At 39.2% G+C, this 19,027-nt stretch overlaps 1 protein-coding gene across 3 annotated transcripts in view; it reads left to right on the top strand.

Moving 5' to 3' along the window:
• Positions 1-17,541, top strand: part of HOOK3 (hook microtubule tethering protein 3) — a 92,147-nt gene extending 74,606 nt beyond the window's left edge. For 2 of the 3 annotated variants that reach the window (XM_075727083.1, XM_075727082.1), the window contains 5 exons: positions 330-430; positions 3,145-3,249; positions 3,368-3,439; positions 4,936-5,072; positions 14,642-17,541. In XM_075727083.1, coding sequence (XP_075583198.1) covers positions 330-430; positions 3,145-3,249; positions 3,368-3,439; positions 4,936-5,072; positions 14,642-14,657 — 431 coding nt within the window. In that variant the 3' untranslated portion in view covers positions 14,658-17,541. The remainder of the gene's footprint in view (positions 1-329; positions 431-3,144; positions 3,250-3,367; positions 3,440-4,935; positions 5,073-14,641) is intronic. The other variant, XM_075727085.1, reaches the window with a different exon arrangement.
• The last annotated feature ends 1,486 nt before the right edge of the window (positions 17,542-19,027 follow it).

Raw genomic sequence — 19,027 nt, 5'->3', positions numbered from 1 at the left:
TAATTCATTAGTAAACTCATTTTCTAAGTGTGTTCAGTAATGGGATTGATTTATGATTCCATTTCTCTTTATTTTTGCATAATTTAAAAAAAAGCAAAATTTGTGTAGAAAACAACCATCTCATGAGATTATATAGGAGTACACATTTTTAATGTGTTTCTGAGCTGTTCAGTAATTAAAACTGTGGTATCTGCTACATCAGGTTCCTTACGTTAGCTTTTCTTAACTGAAATAAATTCTAGCTGTGCCTTAAATGTCTATTGAAAAACATGAAAATAAACATAATATAATTATGTTATTTTCCAATGTGTGCATCTCCTGATATGAAGCACTCAAAATTGAAGAATTACAAGAAGCTTTACGGAAAAAGGAGGAGGAAATGAAGCAAATGGAAGAGCGATACAAAAAGTATTTAGAAAAGGCCAAAAGTGTAAGTATATGTGTTCCATGTTAATGATCCCTCTCTGACAGACGGCACTATATGTCCTCTCTGCAGGAATAAAAATAAAGAAGGTATCTGTATACACACTAGCAAGTAAAAGGGAAGGAAGGCCCAGTGAGTTCTTTGTGTCTTCTTACTGTTTTGGTACCTAATACTGATTAATTCTGCAGAAGATTTTACCCTGTTTTTGTGTTCCTGACTGTCCCCTTTTATTACCTATCCATAAGCTCTTCTGATGCCTCTGTACAAATGTATAACCACTGCTACAGATTTCTGAGAGTCACCCAAACAAACCTTGTTAAGCATGCTTTCATGTCAGCTGATGACAAGGAGAGGGTGTTAAACCCTTTCTAATGCTGTGATAACCTATTTCTTTGCAGAAATTCTTCCAGACTTCTGTCTCTGAGTGACAAATGTGTAGATCAGCTAAAGTGGTGTCCATACTAGGACTAGTGGTATAGAAATAACCAAAATAACTGCTGCATTTTAGAATTGAAGAACCAACCATTTAAACAACTCAAGGGAAGGAAGCTCTGAGCAAAAGTACTCTTTAATTGGCATTTGTGCTGGGACTTTTGGGGACTTATGGCACAGTTGGCATAAAGAGTTATACCTCTTTGTACACACAGATATAGCTTGGTAACACCAAGTACCGGCACAGTTGGACCAACAAACTCTTGTTTTGTCAGTTTTGCAGAGAGGGAAAAGGATGTTTGGGGTTTTTTCCCCTCACAGGTGGCTGGATCTGTTTATGTGTGTTTCTGGGTGGTGTAGGCTTCTTGCGGTGCTCAGTCAGTAATGTCTGTTTTACCTGGAGCAGATAACTTGATACATGTTTTTATAAATACAGCTTTTAGCTACTTCAGATTTCATCAGGTCCTAATTGCTCACATAAATTGCTTATTGTTTTTGAGGGGCTCAGAATTTACAGGCAGAGGTAATTGCACATGTGCCAGTGCCATCTTTACTAATTTAAATTTGATTTTGCTTTTTGTTCAACTTTTGCCCCTGATTTCTATTCATGTACTTATTTAGCTAACTGGTTTAGAAACTGTTTTAATATGGACTCTTTCATTGATGCTTTTTGCAAGTAAAGTGATCTTTTTAACTGAAGCACCTTTGACAGCTGTACGTTTCTCTGATAACAGTCAGCATTCTTAAATCTTTACTGATTAATATATGCTTCTGTCGAGAAGGTGGCTAATACTTAAGTATGGTATTGGGGATGTGGGTGTACTACCAGCTTTGAAATGGCAATGTTGTGGTCTCAATCATAGTCCCGTTTCTTCCCTTACTATACCTTGATATTTTTTTTTGAGTTTCTCAGAAGCATACCAGTGTCTTTGTTCATCTGATCATGGTAATGTCAAGATCTTTGCTATGGCTGTGTATCATTAAATTGGAATCTGTAAGTAGGTTCCTAATTTGGCAAAACTTTATTCTTCCTTTCTTCTGTTTAGTTTCCTCAATGACTTCTTGTGAGACTTTTCAAAAGTCCTCAGGAAATCTAAACAAATAATTTTTGATTTTTCTTTATCTTATGTTGCTGACTGTGTCTCAAGAGTATTCCAGTGAAAGACAGAGTCACAACTTCCCTTTTCAATAAGATTTGTTTATTTGTATGTACTGTGTTGCCATAGGGTGTTTTATACGACAGTAGCATTAATTATTTTAGTTAGGTTAGCTTTTTGTGATCTTCTGATCAACTTTGGGTAATTTTTTTTTTTGTGAGGACAAGTACAATCATCATAGCCTTCCACTATAGAAACTGTATCCAGGTATAATGTGTATTTTCTTAGAAACATAGTACACTTTTATGAATCTTCCTTCATGAGTGCCATTCAGTAAAAATGACTGACTAAAATTTGAAGTATTGTTTTATTTCAGCATCTGGACACGATTCTGAAATAAGTAGAAAGACAAAATATGTGAAGTCTCTTTCTGTATATCCAGAGGTTGTAAAAAGTTTTAAGCTATTTTCTGTTAAAGGCTTAGGAATCTAGACGTTTTGCTAGATTTGTTCTTGGTTTAGCTCTGTGTTTGCTAGCACTCATGCTACCTGTGATGGATGCCACATACATAACCCGGTGTCCCTTCATCTTATTAGTAACATAATGATCATGCACGTGCCACAGAATACTGCTTGGCTTAACAGAGCTATCTGGAAATGACAGCACCTGCTACCCCAGCTAGGTGAATCATGTCATCTTTCCATAAGGACCAAAGTGGTCCTTAAGCAGGAGGAATTGACAGGTAGGTAAACCTTAGCTATAAAGAGAGAAACTTTTGACAAAATGTTTCTACCACTGTGGCCCCAAGATAGAGCAGCTGGGGGTAGGAACTGCATATGTGAATCTGGGATACTGAACCTCTTAGGTGTCACTTTTTCCTATTGGTAGTTTTGTTTCACAGTCCTGTAAAAGGGAGCCCAGTTCAGATGCTCTAATGTATCATGGCTGATGTTAAAAGGCAGAGCCTCTGTCACGCTAGGTGTCAAGATTGTTTTACAGGAGTCAGCCTCTTAAAACTGCACATCCCTCTGTTTCACATTTTGGAGTGTCATTTCTTACCACTGACATGTCTTAAGTCACTTTTTTTATGTCTTAACTTGATTTAAAAGATTGTAATTGCTTGATGTCTTTCCCTTCAATTAGATCGGTTTTGCAGGATTTAATTAAAAACAAACTGGTGTTCTCTTACAGGTCATCCGCACCTTAGATCCTAAGCAGAACCAGGGTGCAGCCCCTGAGATTCAGGCTCTGAAAAATCAGTTGCAGGAGCGGGACAGAATGTTTCATTCATTGGAGGTAATAATCCTCATGTTTCCTGGTAGATGCAAATTTCCTCATTGTTTTTTAGGTATAGACTAATATTTTTATTATACTTTGGTTTTAAATTTATGCTTTTTTGGTGTTTGTCTTATAGAAAGAATATGAAAAAACAAAAAGTCAAAGAGAAATGGAGGAGAAATTTATTGTTAGTGCCTGGTACAATATGGTAAGAATCTCCCAAACTTTTTATTAAAAAAAAAAAAAAGGAAAGAAACTCTTAGTTGTTTCTGGGTTGTTTATAACAGTATTCATTCATTTGCAGTTTTTTTGCTTAAAAAGCATTTTCCAACACACAGACACAAAAAAATGCTTTTTAATAATTTTAAGCTATCAGTATATAAGAGCATGTTCCTATGATAACCTTGAGGTAAATGGAAAAAAATGTGGTTTTTATTTTCAAGTTTCAAAACCAGAAAAGAGGGAACAATACCTCAGATTACTATCTTGTAATTCCAGCCCTTCAGTTATACTGACTTAGTGTTCTTTCTTCTTTGATTCTCCACCGTCAAATCTTCCAGTTGTTTCTAATGAAGGGGCACAAGAAAAGCAATACAGCTTACTTGCTGCAGTAAGTTCTCTGAGAAACGACCCCTTTAACTTGGGTGCAAGTTTAGCCCCATGCAAAGGGTGAGCACAGGGGTAAGACCCTCACTTAAATTATTCAGACCATAAGGAAGTGATCTGTGCAGCCGTACAGCTTTTGCTGGGCCCGTTTGCTGGGAGGTTTTTCACCTTCATCAAGTGTGTTCAAGACTTCTCTTTGGCAGAGTGTGGCTGCATTGAAACTGCTCTTCGAATAGAAAGAATCCTTGACCTGTGTAACGTTCATGTTTCATTCTGCTTCATCATAGAGTTCAAATTCCTCCTCTCTGTCTTCCTTCCCTTGGAAGAGTTTCCTTCTTGCTGTTCTGCGTTCTTGTTATGTCCATGAATAGTAAGCCAAAAATGGCACTTAAGCAGAGTGTTTGAATCCTTTAAATATTGAAGGCATTTTCAAGTGACTGGTGTCCTTGACCAATTTTGTAACATCAGTCCCACCGACCAGCAGAAGACAAGCCTGAACTAAGAGCTGTGGTTCAATAGCATGTCATGAACACTAGGATGAGCACTGATAGCTTTGTCTGTGTCTTTCTCTAATTAGCCTCTGCTTTTATACACAACTACACAACCCATCACAGCTTCCCTCATTTCCTCCTTGCTTTTACTCCTGCTGAAAACATACTTTCTCTAAAGATGTCCTCCTGCCATATGAGCTGGTGTTTTCACAGAGGACAATAATAATTCAATTATTTTCTGAAGTACTCTTCTAGCTCAACAGGCTAAAGGGGGCCAGGGTGGGGAAGGAAAGTACTTTTGAAAAGACTTGTCCAGTTACCATGTGTTTATGTGGAGAAGCATATGTTCAGATCTGGGACACTGGGGGACCTGTTCTCAACAGTTACTCCAAACCCAGACAATGATGGGGGTGGGGGGAAGAACAACTCACAAAGAGTTAGGAAGAATGTCTTAGCTTTATCCTTGAAAACGTGATGCTTCTTGTTTGAAATTCAAAATAGCTTAGTCAGTGTTGGTGAAGAAGGAGATAATAAACGAAATGTAAATGAGTACATTTGTTCACTGTTACATGTTGGTATTCACTGAGAAGTTTCTCTTTGTCCATAGGGGATGACTCTGCATAAAAAAGCAGCAGAAGATAGACTGGCTAGTACAGGCTCAGGACAGTCCTTCCTGGCTAGACAAAGGCAAGCCACGAGCACAAGGAGATCTTACCCTGGTCATGTCCAGCCAGCAACAGCAAGGTAGAGAAGCCTTGCCCTTAGAAAGAAAACTGCCCTGTGACCCAGGCCACTTCTGTTGCAAGTGACAACATTCAAGGAAAATCAACCAGCATCCTTTCTCTTTCTCCCTTGTTACTGCTATTATTTTACAGTTCAGGAAAGGTTTTTGTTCTGGTTTCTCATTGTTCTGTAATGCCCTTTGCTTATATTTTTTTGAGTCCATCTCTCTCTCTCTCTCTGCATTTTTTGAATGTGCCAAAGTTTTGAAAACATCTAGAGGAGCGCTGTATGATAACAGAGTCTTATTTGTATGAAGCCTGGTCTCTTACGGAAAGCCTCATATGGGCTGTGTAACAATGTAAATTTCCTGTCACAGTTGATACATTTGTGCCTATAAGGGTTGTTATGCTTTATAAGACTGTCTTTGTTCAAAGGGAATTAGGCTTTTTATTTCATGTGCTAACCTGTTGCTTCCAAAAAATGCTGAAAACTCATTACAGAAATGCAAAATTAGTATATAATATTATTGTGAAATATATTTGCTACTAAAAAACTTACCAATGGCAAAAAGAATGATTTTTTTTTTTTTTTTTTTTTTTTTTTTAAATCTCCTACATACAAAGTTAGCTCTTATTCTTGGCATTTAACAGGGAAGCAGGATGATTTTTTTTCAGGTTTTTCTTTATCTACTGGTGTAGATAAAAAAGTTTTGCTGGCAGAGCTGAATATTTTCAAATGGTTTGTTCCACTCTTTTTGGTCAATTGTATGCTTAATATATATTATAAAAAGATTGAGAAATGTTTAGAATGCTCTAATATGCTACTGCATCATCCATTTAAGAAAGACATTTGTTTTAAAATTTTATATTATGGATGAACAGTACATAACAGGTCAAGGCCCCGATTAATATTGTTGATGTTAATGTGTTCCAGTTGTCATCCCCTACTAAAAAACTTGCTTTTAATACATTGATTCAGGGTATAACTGTATCAGTTGCCTTACTAATGGTACCAGTGCCTTCAGGTGAGTTTGTTGCTGACTGTTGGAAACTGGCTGTGATTTGTTGTACTGCCTTCTTATTGTGTAGCTGGTTAATTGCATGTCACTTATTGTAGCACCTTCATGTTGATCAGTGGGGTGGATGGTGGCCCGTGCTATTAATTTAGGTTCCGTTCCTACAAAGTTCTGCTTTTCCCTGACTAATTCTATGCTCTCCCTATCATTTTTGTCAAAGAATTGATGGACATAGAGGACCTCAGTATTGGTTGAAAGTTTCATATACATGCATCTTGTGGTGATTCAGTTTTAAACATTTTTCATTTAGAGACTGTTTGGACCCTAATGCACATGCAGTCTGGTTTATAAATTTATTTTTTACCTTATTTTAATGCCCTCCCAAGTAAGACATTTTTTCAAAAATCCTTTTAGAGAAAAGACATACTAGCATTTATTAATCATCTGAAGGTCTGTGTTAATTCACAATTTGGGTGGAACGAGCAAAGGATAATTAAAAGAAGCACACGTAGATTAAAGGGTAAGGTACAGGTGAATGACATTTTTAGGTACTGTTTTATCCTCAAGTATATCATCTGTTTTTTAATCTAGGGTAAGAAATGCATTCAATATGTGTCTGAAAGAATTTATCAGTTCTGATTTTTTTTCCACCCAGTAATATGAAAACAGATGCTGAAGTCCATTAATTGCATATAGGTTTGTCTTTCGTTCCTCACATTTGGAAAAAAAATATTTTCTAAAAATTCTCTTTACTTATTCCATGCATGACATGGCTGGGCTATGCTTGCAAGATTAGATAAGACAGTGAAAGTATCTTCTTGTGTGCAGAAAGGTAACAATGTAAAGGAAGTTTAGAACAATTTTTGTAGCTCAGTGAGGTGATACTCTTTGCTATCTTTTACTGAGATACAGAATAGTAAAGGGACAAGTCATCATATGTGTCATCTAGCAAGATGACCACAGTTTGTGTGGGACATCTTTTACCGATCTTACTGTGCAATACATTCTAGTCATTTGAAGAACTCTTTACCGCATGCCACGTGTGAACAGGAGCAAAGATGATCACTTCTCTTGAGGGAATTTGATGTTCTTGTTTGACATTACAGCATTTTACATCCCCCAGAGAAAGAACTTAAGAATACCTAAAGCTCCATTTTTATTTTAATCTGGCTGGCTCTGTCTGTCACCAAACTGTCAAAGCCTATTTGTGAAAGCAAGGAATACCAGGACCTTAATGGGAAGTTTCATCTCTTAATTTTGTCTAATAATTAAATTTCTTGTTACTATTAATTAGATGCAGGTCTGAAATAACTTGAACACAATCGGCACACTAGAATAAAAGTATTTGCTTTTATTAAATTTTAACATTTGTTTTACCATTTTCCCCCCAAAGTTTTGATGAACAAATGCTGCTTAGAAGCCTCATTTTTAGCTTTTACTTTCCTGTCTCTCATGGCTTCTTTTGCTTCTTGGTGGTTGGCTTTTATCTTCTGCTTTGTGGTTCTGGTTGGTCTTTCCTTTTCCCTTAAGATAAGTCACTGAAGTGTTTTCTATACTTCCCTTCAAGAATATATAGTATCATTATACAGCATCAAAGAGCAAAACGAGACTAATACTGAGTCTGTGCTTTACTGTTGCTCATAGTAATTGTTAGGCAAGACAGAACAAGCATTTTGTCTTTTGAGAATTCACAAATTGTAGAAATTCTGGTATTTCCCAGAATTTGTGTTGAATATAAAAATCAAAAAAATATGCTACAATCTTATGGAAGTATACTCTGTTGCTATCCAGTTCCAGTAAGTCATTTGTTCCACCTTCTAATGGTAATCATCAGGAATTTAATTCCTTGTTCTTCAATGTTTTACTTTTATTATTTGCTGCATACATCGATTCTTAATCTTTCAGTGTGGATGAATGTAGGTCTCTGTCACAAGAACAGATTCTTTACTGAAAGGGTTCAGCTTCATTATTTTCCTTGCTTGTGATGTAGCTTTGGAAGTAGTGTGGTATTAAGAAAAAGAAGGGGCTCAGAGTGGGACTTCAGGAAATGAGCACATACATAGATGAGCCACCAGTGAATGCTGTCTGTTTGTCTTATCTGCAGTAATAAAAGAATATAAGCAAAAAAACCCCTGTAAAACAGAATTAGATAACAGTACATTAGATAATTCAAAGAAGCATTTAGGAACACTTTTTCTGGGGCAACAAAGACCATTTACATCAAAATCATAGTGGTAATTATTAAACCAATGCTATGTCCTGTCCTGATACACTACAAAAAACCCTCTGCATATTGAGGTTAAAGAGAAAAGGTTCTGCAAGGCAGTGATAAAACAGCTGAAGAGTTCATGAGAGTGTATTCCTGAGCACTGTGCTGAGGATCTGCCCAGAATAATCTTTCTGAGAGATTGTAATTAATGCCAATAAAAGATAACAGCTAAATGGATGAATATTTTCATTGTTCCAAGCTGAAGCTTAGTTTCTGGTCTTAAAGGATGTGTGTGCAGTCCAATCCGTATATTTCTGTGGAGAGTTAAGTTGTTAGCATATCTGATCAGACATTACAGAAAAGAATATTCAAGTTCCCCATTTTCTTGATGGCAACATGTAACCACTTGGATCATAACATGTATTTTCCAAGTGCTGTGAAAACTGAAATAATCTAATTTAATTAGATAAAATGTGGCTGTGTGTTCCACCCACAGTGCAAAGGAAAATAAATGACTAGCGCACGCAGCTTTGTGTTGTAAAATGAAGTAAATATATAATGGCTACAAGATGCTTTTCATGATCTCTTTGGAAATAAGCAAATGGTAATCTTGTCCTGTTCTGATGTCACTTGAGATAGCAGTAATGCTTCTGCAAGTTTTCTGTGGGTTTCTATTCATGTAAGGAGCACTGGCAATTTCATATTCATTGTGTATGAAAGAATTAACAATGAACATTACTGCTTTATGATGATCTTAAATAGTAAATGGTATGTGCAAGCTGTCAAGAAAATTTAAGAGGATTTGGCAATTTTAAAGTCCTTCATATTTTGACATGTGCAAGTAGCTTTTGCTTTTCCTCAGTTCTCTAGTATATGAGACTATCTACTTAGCAGCTTCCTGGATGATTTTTAGTGGGTTTAATTGTCTTGATGTGTTGACATTTTTTGTAGATTTGGTAATTGGAAAATATTTTAATTTCACCACTGGATTTTCTTCTAGTTAGTGATTTGGAGGAAGGCTTTCCTGAATGTGGCTGATTTTTCTTTTTCTTATGAACCAAAACAGTACCTGAGTTTTATTCATTTTATAGAGATTTTTATTCTTGCCTGACATTTTGACTTTTTGCAAGGATTGATGAGGGAGGTATTTTTGCACTGTCAGCTATGCAATACTGACTTCTTAAGGGTTTTTGCACATATGTTTTATGTAGAATTTGGACGCTGTGTTTTGCAGTAACATTGTATTGATAAACTTCTGTATCTCCAAACCAAGTTTAGCAAATTTTGCAGGCATTTTCCTCACTGGTATTATGCAAATAAATAGCTACAAGAAGTTGCTCTGTCAGGAAATACTTTCAAGTGGTGTTTTTTCTGCTAAGCCAAGTAGTCATTCTTCAGGGGTGTTGCCTACAGAGTAGTTTGATAGCTGGATTATGACTGAAATGTGATCTCAGGAAATCAAGCACTTAGAAAAAAACCTTTTCAGAAGCCGTTCCTTAAAACAACTGCATTAGCTGACACTGGCAGTATGATACATTTAGCATTCTGTTAAAATGAAGAGATTAATTGTTATAACAATTTAAATGTAAGGATCAGGTAAGCAAGAAATTCAGTGAATGAGGGTTTGAACTTAGAAACTGCATGCAGCCCAGGTATGTGTCCCCTCTCAAATCGGAGCAGTCCAGCTCTGTTCTGTATTGGCAAGAGCATTGCATTTCAACTTTGTGCCTTGCATCAGGAGAAAGAAGTGAAATCTTGTGTTATCTCATAGGTTGCTGTAGGAGCAAGTAACGAATCTCACTTGTGCTCAGAACATCTCTACAAGCCAAATTATATTATTGGCTTGTGGCAGATGTCAGATTCTAGGTAGGATCCTAGCCATACCTGCAGTTTGTCACTTTCGAGGAATCAAGAAAATGTCCTGGCATGACTGATTGCATTGCATTTCTCCTGTGATCTTTCTTCCCTCTGGAAGTCCAGAAAAGGAGCAGAAGCTTGTCAGTGACTCTGCAGGCTATAAGTAAAAATAAGGGGTGATTTCTTTGGTTTGAAGGTAGAGGAGACAGATACAAGCAACTATTAAGTACAAAAATCTGGAGAGCAGTATGTCTTCACCATTTTGCTTTTCGTTGTTAATTTAAAAACAATGAAACAGAACCCGACCTTTTGGAACTAATTGGGTTTCTTTTTTTTTAATTAATTTTGAATTGCAGTTGATTAAGTATTAAAGGCTTTACCTGTGTGAATAAGGCAGAAGGTGTCATTACCAGCCACAGCAACCTCAGACTTCTTGCATCCAGTACAGCGAACGCCCAGAGATTTTGACTCTGCTGCCAGCTTTGTTGCACCATTTGGAGATGTTGAGGACTTACCTAGCTTTGTCCTCTCTTTTTCCTTGACTTTACTTTTGTGGATTCATTGAAATACTGGGACACAAAGTTCATTTTTTAAATGTATCAGCTCACTGAATTAGGTAATAAATGAATGTTGATTGAGGAGCTCTAGAAAACTTGGCAAATCATACAGTCCCATGGGGCATTGCATTGAGGTAACACTGGGCAGTATAGCCAAGGCAGCTTCCCAGACAAATTGTTGTGGTGTCAGATTGTAGTCAGTGGATCAGTAGGAGCTCATGGTAAGTGCTGTAATTGAAGTCCTCATCTATTAGTTGCTAGGGTATGGTATTGCTGTTAACTTTACTATGGCCCGGATTCTAACCTTCACTTTTGGGCCTTGCCAAGATAATGCAGGACTGTCCTGAAGTAGATCTCTGCATTAGTTGGCTCTGGTGACAAATCAGGAATTTCCTCTGTTGCTGTTTGCTGTGTGTATGAAGTAATTTGGAAAACTGCTATCCTTCAGTCTCCTTTGTACTGTGTGTTGGTTCCAGACTGAAAGCAGGTTCCATTTGTCAGATAAAAATTTCTTGCTGCTGTCTTGTTGCTTTGGATCTCGGAGATTGATCCATACAACATGAAAAGCGTTGGCAGTAGAGAGAAGTCCAGGACAGTCGGGAAGCCTTTCCTGTCTGGTGGTGACTTAATTAATTGCTTCGCACTAGAGACGTCCTTTATTATCAGATGAAGTTAGCATATCATATTTTAGAAAGAGCAACATGGTTATTTTAAGCATTACAATAGTGGTCATTTTTCAGCACTTTGAAGAGCTGTTAACTACTGTAGCATGGCACAAATCTGAAATACTGCAAAAGCAAGTATTTCCACAGGTATAGGATAGCTTATTCTGTAAATGGAACTTGAATCCCTAGTGATTATCCCTAATTTGAAGAGAAGAGAAAATCAACATAAAGGCCAATTTTTAGCTTGTTCATATGCTCGTGGTGTTAGCATGATCATGAAAACAAACAGAATTGTAAGAGAAAATCCCAAATGGTGTAGTATTTATGGAGTTATAAAATAGTTGTAGTGAGACCATCAGACTTTTGATTTGGATTTGAATATAACATTATGTAATTTAAAATTTGTAAAGCAGAAATTATAGTTCTCAGTCACCAAAGATCAGTAAGCAGGAGAGTAAATGTATTTCTTGTAGTTATCAATGGTTTTGAGAGAGATTTTAAAACTTATTTAGCAGTATGAGTAAAATCTTGGAATAGTTATAAGCATGATATTGTAAGACCACAATTCTTAGAATTTATAGTCTGCTCTGTATTCTCTGGTTGTAAGGGTTAAAAAAGTGCAAAGTGGTGTTAATACGGCTCTGCAAGACGCTATGTTGAAAGGCTCCTTTAAAAAAATCTAAAGGAAATACCATGGAGAAAGACATAGAAAGAATAGATGCAGAAAGAAAAAACCTTAGCAGTAGAAGCCAGTAAGTAATTAAGTTAGGAAATCTATGGGAAGAGAAATCTGGAGGCAGTTACTTCAAAGCAGAATCTTGGCAGAAATATTTGGGAAGAGTGTCTAGTGTTACACTTGAAAGTGAGTGGATTGCATTGCCCTGATAGCTTTGGTGATTGCATTACAAAGTACTGCTTACAGACAGCACACTGTTGATGCAGAAAGCCTGGTCCATCTTAGGACCAAACATAGACTGAACAGGAAAAAAGTAGTTGCTTAGAGAGGACATGTGGCTGTGTTTGGGTTTTTGTTTTTTTTTCCCCCATCAGATTGGACTTGTGTGAGCAGTGCTCTGAATTAAAAGTTCTTGTGTTGGTAGGTACCTCCAGAGCTGGCTAGGTTAGTGAAAAGGCTGCCATCCTTTCCGTGGCTTCGATGTACTGGAGTTGTCCCAGTCACTTCTGTGTGTTGAAGTAACAGAAGAGGACAGTGAGAAGTTAGGGAAGATTTTAAGGGACAGATAATCACTTGTAATGAAGTAGAGCTAATGAGATTAGGCACTGAATATTGAAGGGCAATACCTCACTAAGAAGTAGTCCCCCAGGCTGCCAACAGGCCTTCACTTATAGCTGGAATATTTTGGACTGGCAAAGGAAGGAAATAAGAGAAAGTTACTCCTCTGAGACGTGTCATCTGCTGCATAAACTGTCTCTTTCTGAAGATGCTGCAGAACCAATGACAGGTTGTGCTGAGTGAATTTACCCTCACATCTTGAATACTCTGTTGTCTTCTGAAGTGTTGCTGCCTCAACAGGTAGCTTTAAAATATATTGATTAATTTTGAGGAGCTCTCCAAGAGGAAGAAATTGGCGGACAGTTTTTTTTAGAACAAGATTAGAGTTTGTAGTCAGGAAAGGGCACTGTCAGATGAATTTGTTACATCCTTGAGAGAGAGTATACTGTCCTGAGTTTACAAGACTATATACATATATGTGTATGTGTATACATGATATATATATAGTACAAAAGTACTGTTGACTCAAAAAGAAACCTGCAATGTTATTTCTGTTTATGTGCAACAGGACACTTGAAGTGCTACTAAATAAGTCTGAACTAAGTAATAGCCAGGTGAGACTATATTCATTTATGCACAATAGAATAGATACATGCTTATGTAGCTTGATCTTTTAATTTTTTAGGTACTAACTACAGTAATCTTCATATTATTAATCCTGAACTCTGTAACTTTATGCACCCAAGCAGTGCCAAGCAAGCTTAACAGACAATGATTACTCAAAATACACTCTCGAGGTCTGCTTTGAATGTGTTGAATGTGTTATTTTTTACAATTTTATTCCATTTGATTTATGTCTCTATGTTTCTGTTTGTTTTTCAACTATGGTTAGTATTCTGGGTTGGTGAATGAGAAGGAAAAGAAAGAGGGATACGCAAGCTGCAGGACTTGTGGCAGAAAGACAGGTTTTTTTGCAGTAAGTCCTTGAGTTTAGTTAGAAATACTGTTCCTTGTCTATTTAACCTGGATTTTCCTGTCACAGGAACTGTTCTTAGGATCTTTTTTGACAAGTGCAATACTAGAGGGAAGGAAGTTGGGAGAGAAACCGTTTGCATGCTTTGGTTTCAGTCTCCTGAAGCTGTTTTGCTCTTTGTAACGTCACAGTGAGTGCAATGCGAAAATGAGAACAAACAGTTAGTGCTGTGCCATGTTGTGTAACGATATTTGTGTTACCTGGGGAAGCTGAAAGCACCATAGCTGTGTTAGTAAAGCATTCTACCTATCCAGTTACACTGGCCAAGAAAGAGGGTGCATCAGCATGGATGGAGAAATACGCCAACCTCTTCAATTCTCTTCAAAATTAGATCCACTTCCACAGCATTGTGATGTGCTCTTTGGGCTGCTCAGTGGCTCCTACTCTGCTTATTTTAACAAGAATACATATAATTTTCTTGTGATTCAAACCTGTATTTGCACGCAATGAATAGAACTTGCCAGTGTAGTGTGGCAGTGATGCTGTTGTAGCCTCATGCACAGGATGAGCTTTAATGAAACATAAATGCTTCAAGTCTTCAGTGGTGCTCAGAGCGAGTCATTATGACTCAGATTGTCTTTTAGTATGTAACCACACACAGTATTGGACAGGCACCTTTCACTTTATATTGCTTTGGTTTTTTAACTGTTGTACTCACAGACAGCAGGAATGCCTGAGACTTTTTCATCGCTGTGTAAACTTAGTTTCCGTAGCTGTGTTAGATGAGAATGGTGCCCTGAAGGACTTTACTCAGAATTGTTTAAATTTGCCTGAATTATGTCTAAATTTAGATATTGTTGAAGGCTGTTTTGTTGCTCTTTCAAATTACTGGTGTGTAACCTTCCTGTTAATTTGAAGAGTTGCTCTGGCAAAGATGTTTTCCCTATGAATTTGCACAACTCTTAAGTAGAGACGGCCTTACTAAACTGCTCTGAAAAATACCTGTTCTGTTCTCTGGTTTTTTAAAATAGTAATATGTTATCTGCTTTTTAACTTTCTTCTTTATTCTTTTATTTGCAGTGATGTGGTTGCATGACCTGCAGCATTATTATAACAGGGACTGTTCAGTGCATGACTTGCTTTTCTGTCCAGACTGCATAACCAAAACTTAACCAGTTCTACACTTAAGACTCATGGCCATCTGATTTCAAAGGGAGATCTACTTACAGAGAAGCTTACCATCCTGGGGAGTGGCTTTCCCATTTCCCGCTTCCATTTACTCTTTCTCTTCACAAAAAGTCTCCTATGAGGCTAGAAGAGAGGAAATCCAGTATTCAGAACTCGACAGGAGGCGTTCTGCAAACTGACAGAGCACTGTCAGCTCTCCATTTTACTTCTGCCTGTCCACTTTATTTAATTCTGATTAACAGTATTAACACACAGACTTCCTGCAACATTTTCATATACTGAACTATAAAAATCTAGTCTTAATGAGTTCTTAAAACTGCCTTTTGGTTACTGTTAAAATTTCAAAGCACCTGCACCCTTAAAGGATCCACTTTGAATCTTTAAATAATTAAAGTAAAGCGAAGGAGGTGTTTTACCAGGAGAAATGACTAATGAATTGCTGCTTGGCCATCCCATCTTCCTTAGAAAACCAGGCAAGGTTCATCTGATAATCTCCGAGCCAGGCAAACTACCGGGCGGTATTTTGTTCACAGGCACTGCCTGCTTCCTTACTATGTATATACACAGTAGTTTGTGGCTGTTGTATTTTTCTCTCTACATTTTAGCTGTGTTGTCGGTTTCTTTCAAAAACTTTTTTTTCAATCTGTGTACAATTGTTACAACAATCTGAGGAAAGAACTTGAATGGAGATAAGTATGAAAGCTGTCTATACTTTCAGTATTATGCAGACTGTTCTTGCCAGTTTATAATTTGGGTCATTTATCTTTTACCTGTACTACTTTTTTTCTTCTTTCCTCCTTATCGCAGTCTTAGCTATTTAATTTCCAATTGCACTGGCTTGGCTGTTTCTTTGTATTATGAAGTTTAGCTATAAGATTTGCCATATGTAGACAGTGTAACTCAAAGTGCTTTGTACTGCCTATATTAATTTAAAAAGCTGCTTATTTAATATTCTTAAATATCTGCACATTTGTACTACTGTATCTTTGTTTTGTATTGGACACCCAGTACTGGCAAGATTCAGAAGACGAGGGAGTGCTGTAGTGTTGTAAGTTAAGAGGTTTATTGTATAGGAGTTAGTATGTAACAAATGGGGAAGGAGGCTTTTAAGCCATAGGACTGGCCAGAAAATCTGAAGAGAGTCTGAATTATGAGTACCAGAAGTGGCTTGGTTTAAGTCCAGTTCTAGAGAAACCCCCTTCTTGCTCACTTGGATCTTAATCCTGCAAAAATATAAGCATGTATGTGCTCTGCTTACTCCAAGGATGGTTTTGCTTATTCAGGCAGTAGCATAACCACCAGCCCTGTTTTCCACATGAGCACCCCCAACACTGGAGAAATGCTGTGTCCGCTAGTCTCTGCAGTCACTTCTGGTCACAAAACACAGTGCGTGCCTCGCCCCTGGCCCGTGCGGGGGGCTCTGGGCAGAGCCGCACCTTGTGTGCTGACACCCCTGCGAGTGTGCAGTCCTCCAGGACCCCGATACCCGCTGGGTCAGTAGCGTAGTGCAGAGTGACTTGGAGAAGAGACGGATCGTGTCCCCACCGCTGTTTCCACCGGGGGCTCTGTGCCAGTCAGCAAAGGGAAGGGCAGGTAGGAACGGGCTCCGAGCAAACCGTGCAGGAGAGGGAAGGGTAAGCATTAAGATCCCTGTGAGAGGTGTGTGGCGTGTTCCCTTCTGGATACCGTACTAGATGGGGGAGCCTGTGGCTGCCAGGTGCCCTGGCTGACAGCAGTCCGGAAAGACTCCCAAAAAGGGGATATGTATTTCCTGGTCCACCAGGACCTGGGACAGGGAAGTCTGACGTGACCTGCAGCCAGCTTCTGGGGTCTGGCAGTGACAAGTCAGGTATTCCTGCAGCAGAGGCAGCAGCACTTTCATCAGACTGAGTCCAGCAGAGAGCTGACGGATTTCTGTCCTTCCAGGTCCAAGCCGTTGATCCCTTGTTACGTGTCAGGGCAAGCGTTATTAGAAAAACTTCTTTTTGTTGGGTGTTAAAGGCATGGTTTGTTTCTCATTTGCAAGTGCTGCTCTGGCTGGGACCACACCCTGCCCTAAGCCAGGCTGGGTGCAGGATCCCTGAAATCGGGAGCTCTGTGTGGGGCGGGAGGGGATGGTTGCGTTTTCGCGCACCTGCCTGCACTGGTGTCCCGAGGTGAAGCCGAGCAGTACCTCATTTCTCCAAGTGGTCTGTGCAAGTTAGAGACTTAAGTATCAGTTGTTCTTAAGCCTGAAGACATTTGTATGTAAGTGTGTTTAGCTTGACAAAAATTGTTTTGAGTTCGCTAATGCAACAGAGATGTCAGGTGGAGCCAGTAACTCTCAGCAAGTGAGCTGGCTACTTTAGTTAGATTATAGCCGAGCATCTCTGTCATGAAGTGATTGCGAGCTCACAACTCAGAGGTGATCTCCAGCATGTCTCTGATATACTAACTTTGTTTGTGCTGCGTAGAAAACTCTTTTACTTTCTTAATAGCAGCTTGTTTGACAGTCCTGAATTAAGTGTTGACCAATTATCAAAGTAACTGTTTGTGAAGTTGCCAGTGATATATTTTCTGTAAAAGAATGGATTCCTAGAGTGTCAAAACATTAATTTCGCGTTTCAGTTCATCTACAAATTGTGTAACTACCAGATTGTCATGGTAGCAGTATTAATATACATATTTGTATATAGACAAAAAAAAATAGTAATGATCATTGGAATCAAAAGGTTTAATATTTTTTTTCCCACTCAAATACACTAATGCTTCCAAGGTGACAGAAGAGTGTACAGTTGTTAAACAAGTTGTAAATAAACGCTTATAAAAAATGTAAATGCTTCATTTTCCTATATTTGGTACTGGGTTATAAACTGAGGCCAATGCACAGCTCTTTAACATCTTAACTTTAACAGCAATGTTAAAGTTACTGGTTTGAGCCTGAAGTGCTCTTTGGCTGTATGAGATGATGGCAGCTGGTGGGGGCTTTTGCAGCCAGTCAGTGATTATCAGGGACCTCAGTGGAGTGGGAGTAATGTCGATCATGCAGACCTTGCCTTTAAATGCACTACAGAACAGCTGGGAAAAAAAATCGGACTTTTCACAAAGCACAGCTGCACCTGGGCTGCTTTGTTGTCCAGTGGTTGGTCTGATTCTTAGATACAGAAGTGGCATCTTGGAAACGCATTTCCTGGGGGGTGAATGGCAGGTAGGCAACAGGAGGAGTATGCACAGCAGAAACCACAAACCTCCTGACCTTAGCTGGAAAGCATCCCCTCTGGCTGCCCCATTGCAGCAAGAACTGGCTCTCTCAAAGGGCCGAGGCTAAATGGCCGAAGTAATGCAATTTTTCTCTTGCCAAGGGAAGCTTAGCTATAGAGGTAGCTAAAGGTTGGGGGTGGGGTGGGGGAACCCACTACTGCTGCTATGGCCAGAAACACTTGTCCATCCTTTCTGCATTGATAAGCAGCTTTGCTATCTGGCATGGGAGGAGGGGGCAGTGTCAGACACGGGTAAATGTTGTTAGTTGTGGAAGAGAAGGCAACAGCCAGAAAGATACTGAGCCCACGGGTATCATGCATGGTCCTGGGGCCAAGCAGGATGTGCACAGGCCCTGCTGCAGCCTTTCAGGGGGGTGAGGTGAGGTGTTTGCTGGCTGGGGATTTGTACCCGCATTTGTACATTTGGCACATTTGTACCTACTGTGCTCTACAAGCAGGAGAGCCCCCAACGCAGTGGCCAGCTCTCCTGAGCCACAGGCAGCACAAGGTGGAGGTGGGGAGCTGCCAGAGCCTCACCTCCAGCTGATATGGAGTCACGCAGGTCGTCTGCCTGCCCCCCCCATCCCACCCATTGCTCCTCTTCACCTTGGTCATTGTCTCCTGCCCCTGACCATCATACCCTCTGCTGTCCTGTCATTTCCCCCACAGCCCACCTCTCCTTCCCCCCCACCACCCCGCACAGAGACCCACAGCATCCCTTGTTCCTGCCTCCCCCTCCCTGCCTTCTCCCTCAAGAGTCCTCCACATCAACACCTGCAAGGCCCCAGTCACCTCTCTAAAGCATTTATCCCCTTCCTCATACCCCACAGCAGGTGCAGGGCAGATTGAACTGTGGCCCACCCCTCACCTGTCCACACTTGCCATCCCAACAGGGAGGATGCAGTGCTGCAGGTTGCCTTCCACCAGTACCTCTCCTATACACCCCACAGCTGCAGGGACCTCACTTTTACCACTGTATCCTAAGTGTGTTTATCCTTGTGTTGTGTTAGGTTTTCGTACAGGAGGCAACAGCAACTGC

This window comes from Pelecanus crispus, chromosome Z, assembly GCF_030463565.1.
Source record: "Pelecanus crispus isolate bPelCri1 chromosome Z, bPelCri1.pri, whole genome shotgun sequence".
NCBI classification, from domain to species: domain Eukaryota; kingdom Metazoa; phylum Chordata; class Aves; order Pelecaniformes; family Pelecanidae; genus Pelecanus; species Pelecanus crispus.
The sequence above is the reverse complement of the archived record's forward strand: the minus strand, read 5'-3'. Positions and strand labels throughout refer to the sequence as shown.